The following is a 6,064-nucleotide window of genomic DNA, read 5'->3' as shown; positions in this document are numbered from 1 at the left end:
ATACCAGGATTATAATTTAGTACGCCAGACGCGCGTTTCGTCTACATAAGACTCATCAGTGACGCTCATGTCAAAATATTTATCAAGCCAAACAAGTACAAAGTTGAAGAGCATTGAGGATCCAAAATTTCAAAAAGTTGTGCCAAATACGGCTAAGGTAATCTATGCCTTGAATAAGAAAATAAGTTAAGCTGTACCAAAAATTAATAATGGAAACTCTGTTGTGTATCTTGTATCAAATGATTTGCATGGAACAATTGTGCCCCTATAGATTAGGTTGAAATGTTGATAAGAATAGAGTTATGCTTTTATTCATCTGTAAAGATATATGATTAACTACACTACATAATCGGTATAAAATTTGATTTAAGACTAATAATTTCCGGAAAAGACGTCACTTTGCGGTTTAAGTCTAAAAATGATACAAAACTTTAGAAGTAATCATGGACTCGTGAAAGAAAATTTCAACACAAGTTAAATGCGAAGGTTATATTTCAAGACAAATGTTAATACATCATCCATTGCTCATTCTGGGTTAGGATCTTCAATAAATACTGCCTGCAATAGAAAAAAAGTTAATTTTACTGCAAAATACCGACTTCACTAATATATATTGTGTATCTTCTTACCGGTTAGCTGTAATTGTGTTAAATTCCAAATTTAAGCAACTAATGAGGTTTTTATCCAAGCATCTGACAATCGCATTCTTTAAACTGTTTGTTTGCTGTTTCTGTCATGTTGGCATATTATATTTCTGATGCATATGTTTATCATTTTTTCAAGTCTTTACTATTTAAAACAGCTATGCATATATGAATAGCATATGACGACAACAAATTTTATTCACTTTTTAACGTTTTGCTATATAAAATAAGTGATAACAGGAATTTTTGGGAAAATGCAATTTCTTGTCTTTCCATCTGTTCAAATCATACAGAAAAAAAACCCCGTATATAATTAAATGAAATACGACCAGGGAACAATTATGAAAAATATTAAATAGAAAATAATCTTACCTTTCTTTGAAACACCATAACCACCGCCGTATCCACCACCACCACCGTATCCACCGTATCCGAATCCACCTCCATATCCTAATCCACCTCCGTATCCACCACCACCACCGTATCCACCGTATCCGAATCCACCTCCATATCCTGCTCCACCTCCGTATCCACCACCATAACCGCCATAATATGGTCCTCCTCTAACAACGAATACGTGTCCGGCTCCTACGTATGATCCACCTCCATATCCACCTCCTACGCCCCATCCTCCATATCCCAATCCACCTCCATATCCATATCCACCACCGCCGTATCCACCTCCTCCATATCCACCACCTCCATATCCACCACCGCCATATCCACCTCCTCCGTATCCACCGTATCCACCTTTGTAGGAGGCGCTTACAGCGCTACAGATAGCAAAGAATAGACAGATTGCGATCTTCATTCTGCGGAAAACGAAGAACAACTTAATCAATTCTTATTAAATGATTACCGAATTAGACTATTTACCGGATTTGTAATCACATAAGCAACACGACGGGTGCCACATATGGAGCAGGATCTGCTTACCCTTCCGGAGCACCTGAGATCATCCCCTAGTTTTTGGTGGGGTTCGTGTTGTTTATTCTTTAGTTTTCTATGTTGTGTCGTGTGTACTATTGTTTTTTCTGTTTGTCTTTTTCATTTTTAGCCATGGCGTTGTCAGTTTGTTTTAAATTTTTGAGTTTGACTGTCCCTTTGGTATCTTTCGTCCCTCTTTGAGTACTCATTAGTTACAATTTTGAAATAACTCAGACTCTATCGTTTGGGTGCCAGGTATTAATGCATTTATAAATATGTACATAAAATAATACTGTATATTTAAAACTTTGTTCTTATTCATATGTGATGAAATGAATCACTTTTATGCATCTAATTAATAATATAGATATATATGTCTATTCCATATAATACAAATGAATCCGAATCAAAAGGATAATTATGGCAAGCAGTTCTCGTCAAAACTATGTTCAAACCCTTATTCGAAAAAATACACACTGAAAATAAAAATAAAAAAAACACACTGAGATTTAAAAACCTGAAATCACACTGAGATATGAAATTTACACACTAAGATTTAAAAAAATGAAGACTTCAAAATAACACACAGAGATGAAAAAAATTGAAAAAAACACACACTGAGAGTTGTTAATTACACAATTGTAATTTTCAATTCTCAGTGTGTGTTTTTTATTTTTTGTAATCTCAGTGAGTCTTTATAAAATCTAAGTGTGTAAATGTTAATTCTCAGTGTGTGTGGTTTTTTTTTTAATCTCAGTGCGTCTTTATAAATTCACAGTGTGTAATTTTTAATTCTCAGTGTGTGTTTTGAAGTTTTATTCTGAGTGTGTAAATTTTTCGGAAAATGGTTTTAAACATAATTTTGACGAAGACGGCTTGCCATTGGTACATTTAACATCATATTTTTATTATATTTTCTTAGTTAATGGGAATAGCTTGCTTTTGAAAAATTGACTTGTTCTTAAGGCGCTTTTGATTACACGGATAACTGGACACCTCATCGGAAAGTACAATAAAATTTAGGTACACATTTATTCTTTTTCAAAAGCTTACGACAAGTTAAATATTGAACGTTCATTATAGAAATCAGGATAGAGGGACAAATTTTTCATTTGGTCACTTTATAACAAATTTATTATCCATAATGAAATGTCATTAAGCAATATACAACTTTCGAGTTCGATGCATTTCAGTCAAAAACTTTGGTTTTAGTGAACATCACTTGTGTGTTTAGCGTTAAGGGACCTCGTCACTTCCATTCCCTTGTTGAGCAAGTGGTTGGAAAACCATGATGATATCTTGCACGAATTATTCGGCAAATTGAATTCTAATAATTGACAATTAGCACTTGTATCATTAGGAAATTTTGATTAAGAACCTACAGAACAAACACAATTGCTAGTTTATCCTGCACATTGGCGATCACTAAGACGTTTGATGAACATTAATAGTGCAGGGATACAGACGATCCCCTTTATCTGGTAAATTACGTCTAAAAGGCGCGCTTAGTTGACGAGTTTTTTTCTGGTGACTGATGTACTCGAAAGTGGTATATTGCTACATTTTCAATTAATAACGAACGTGGAGTAAAATTTGCAAATATACGTTTCCCAAATCCCTCACTGAATGACAAAATAGAAATACATCGAATATAAATAAAAACTAAGAACGTGTACTTTTTGTACAGCGAATTAACCAAAAGGACATGTTGTTTTTCGTAAGTGCTAGAAATGTTAAAAACGTGTATGTACGACATTTTTATATGAATCTAATCTGAATACCTTTTTTGCAGTACAGTTACAAATATAACAAACAATTTCAGATGAAAACATCGTTTGTTAATGTAAAAAACTGAAGAAAAACCCATTTACAATAACAAAACATTATCTTTGAAATTAGAAATTAGATAGCAATCTATCGCACATTCAACCGACTGTTTCAAATGTAATACAAATTAAGAGACCTGTAAACGTACGCGTTCTAATATATCTAACTTTTAACGATTAGGACTTCTCACCATTTAGTAGACCAAGAACTACTATGATATATACCTTTTGTTTAAGGTCATTTATTATCTCAATGGGTCTCAATTGCATAGAAATAGAAAAAATAATGAGTAAATAGAATGTGAACTTCCATGTCAAAAACAATAGAATTTAGTTCAGTAACATCAACTATAATGTTCTTAAAATCTTTTTAATTTTGACTTTCAGTTACACATTGCTTATACATTTACTAGTAAACACATTGCAGAGGATGCATTTGTTAGAATAATAGGAAGTTTGCATGGCAATAGACATTTAAAAAAATAGATATTAATTAAGTATTTTGAAACAATATTTTAAAACAGGAAATTATTTTAGTCAAATGTTTTTAAAAAGAAATGTTCTATATCATCAAACTTAGATTAAAAAAGTAATTATAATTTTTTGATTATTAAATAAAGAAGACACAAAAATAATTTACTCGGATACAGCAATGCAGGTATTTTCGTCATTATCCCTTCATTGCCGATACTTGACAAGAAGACTAAACTTTTCCTTGCATTGCCGATACTTGACAAGAAGACTAAACTTTTCCTTGCATTGCCGATACTTGACAAGAAGACTTAACTTTTCCTTGCATTGCCGATACTTGACAAGAAGACTAAACTTTTCCTTGCATTGCCGATACTTGACAAGAAGACTAAACTTTTCCTTGCATTGCCGAAACTTGACAAGAAGACTAAACTTTTCCTTGCATTGCCGATACTTGACAAGAAGACTAAACTTTTCCCTGCATTGCCGATACTTGACTAGAAGACTAAACTTTTCCTTGCATTGCCGAAACTTGACAAGAAGACTAAACTTTTCCTTGCATTGCCGATACTCGACAAGAAGACTAAACTTTTCCTTGCATTGCGGAAACTTGACAAGAAGACTAAACTTTTCCTTGCATTGCCGATACTTGACAAGAAGACTAATCTTTTCCCTGCATTGCCGATACTTGACAAGAAGACTAAACTTTTCCTTGCATTGCCGATACTTGACAAGAAGACTAAACTTTTCCTTGCATTGCCGAAACTTGACAAGAAGACTAAACTTTTCCCTGCATTGCCGATACTTGACAAGAAGACTAAACTTTTCCCTACATTGCCGATTCTTGACAAGAAGACTTAACTTTTCCTTGCATTGCCGAAACTTGACAAGAAAACTAAACTTTTTCTTGCATTGCCTATACTTGACAAGAAGACTAATTTTTTTCCTGCATTGTCGATACTTGACAAGACTAAACTTTTCCTTGCATTACCGATTCTTGACAAGAAGACTAAACTTTTCCTTGCATTGCCGATACTTGACAAGAAGACTAAACTTTTCCTTGCATTGCCGATACTTGACAAGAAGACTAAACTTTTCCTTGCATTGCCGAAACTTGACAAGAAGACTAAACTTTTCCTTGCATTGCCGATACTTGACAAGAAGACTAAACTTTTCCCTGCATTGCCGATACTTGACAAGAAGACTAAACTTTTCCTTGCATTGCCGAAACTTGACAAGAAGACTAAACTTTTCCTTGCATTGCCGATACTTGACAAGAACACTAAACTTTTCCTTGCATTGCGGATACTTGACAAGAAGACTAAACTTTTCCTTGCATTGCCGATACTTGACAAGAAGACTAATCTTTTCCCTGCATTGCCGATACTTGACAAGAAGACTAAACTTTTCCTTGCATTGCCGATACTTGACAAGAAGACTAAACTTTTCCTTGCATCGCCGAAACTTGACAAGCAGACAAAACTTTTCCCTGCATTGCCGATACTTGACAAGAAGACTAAACTTTTCCCTGCATTGCCGATACTTGACAAGAAGACTAAACTTTTCCTTGCATTGCCGAAACTTGACAAGAAGACTAAACTTTTCCTTGCATTGCCGATACTTGACAAGAAGACTAAACTTTTCCTTGCATTGTCGAAACTTGACAAGAAGACTAAACTTTTCCTTGCATTGCCTATACTTGACAAGAAGACTAATTTTTTTCCTGCATTGTCGATACTTGACAAGACAAAACTTTTCCTTGCATTACCGATTCTTGACAAGAAGACTAAACTTTTCCTTGCATTACCGATACTTGACAAAAAGACTAAACTTTTCCCTACATTGCCGATTCTTGACGAAAAGACTAAACTTTTCCCTGCATTACCGATTCTTTACAAGAAGACTAAACTTTTCCCTACATTACCGATACTTGACAAAAAGACTAAACTTTCCCCTACATTGCCGATACTTGACAAAAAGACTAAACTTTCTGGTCCACAACATAACATACAGTTAGTGTAAAACTAACAGATCAAATGAGTTACAAAATAGAAACTTAAATTTACTTACTTGTTTGCTTTGATACGATGGTCTGATGGGGTACTGAATGTTGGATTCAAGAAGGCTTATATAATACACATTTGGAAATGAAAAAAAAAGATGTATTAGACAAGCAACAAAAAAAAAAATAACCCC

General features: G+C 34.1%; 1 protein-coding gene across 2 annotated transcripts; it reads right to left on the bottom strand.

The window, feature by feature from the left end:
* Positions 1 to 474: 474 nt before the first annotated feature.
* Positions 475 to 6,064, bottom strand: LOC139521018 (uncharacterized). 2 transcript variants are annotated; one of them, XM_071314185.1, is made up of 4 exons: positions 5,939 to 6,064; positions 1,167 to 1,456; positions 1,017 to 1,103; positions 475 to 558 (listed from the first exon to the last, which is right to left on the bottom strand). In XM_071314185.1, the coding sequence occupies exons 2-4, from the start codon at positions 1,453 to 1,455 to the stop codon at positions 545 to 547; spliced, it is 390 nt and encodes a 129-aa protein (XP_071170286.1). In that variant the 5' UTR covers position 1,456; positions 5,939 to 6,064; the 3' UTR covers positions 475 to 544. The 2 variants fall into 2 exon arrangements, with proteins under 2 accessions (XP_071170286.1, XP_071170284.1); XM_071314183.1 differs by having other exon boundaries at positions 1,017 to 1,456.

This window comes from Mytilus edulis, chromosome 4 (assembly GCF_963676685.1).
Source record: "Mytilus edulis chromosome 4, xbMytEdul2.2, whole genome shotgun sequence".
In the NCBI taxonomy this organism is placed as follows: Eukaryota; Metazoa; Mollusca; class Bivalvia; order Mytilida; family Mytilidae; genus Mytilus; species Mytilus edulis.
The sequence above is the reverse complement of the archived record's forward strand: the minus strand, read 5'-3'. Positions and strand labels throughout refer to the sequence as shown.

Excerpts from the sequence above, each read along its gene's own strand:
- LOC139521018 (XM_071314183.1), bottom strand. The coding sequence starts at position 1,455 with ATGAAGATCGCAATCTGTCTATTCTTTGCTATCTGTAGCGCTGTAAGC.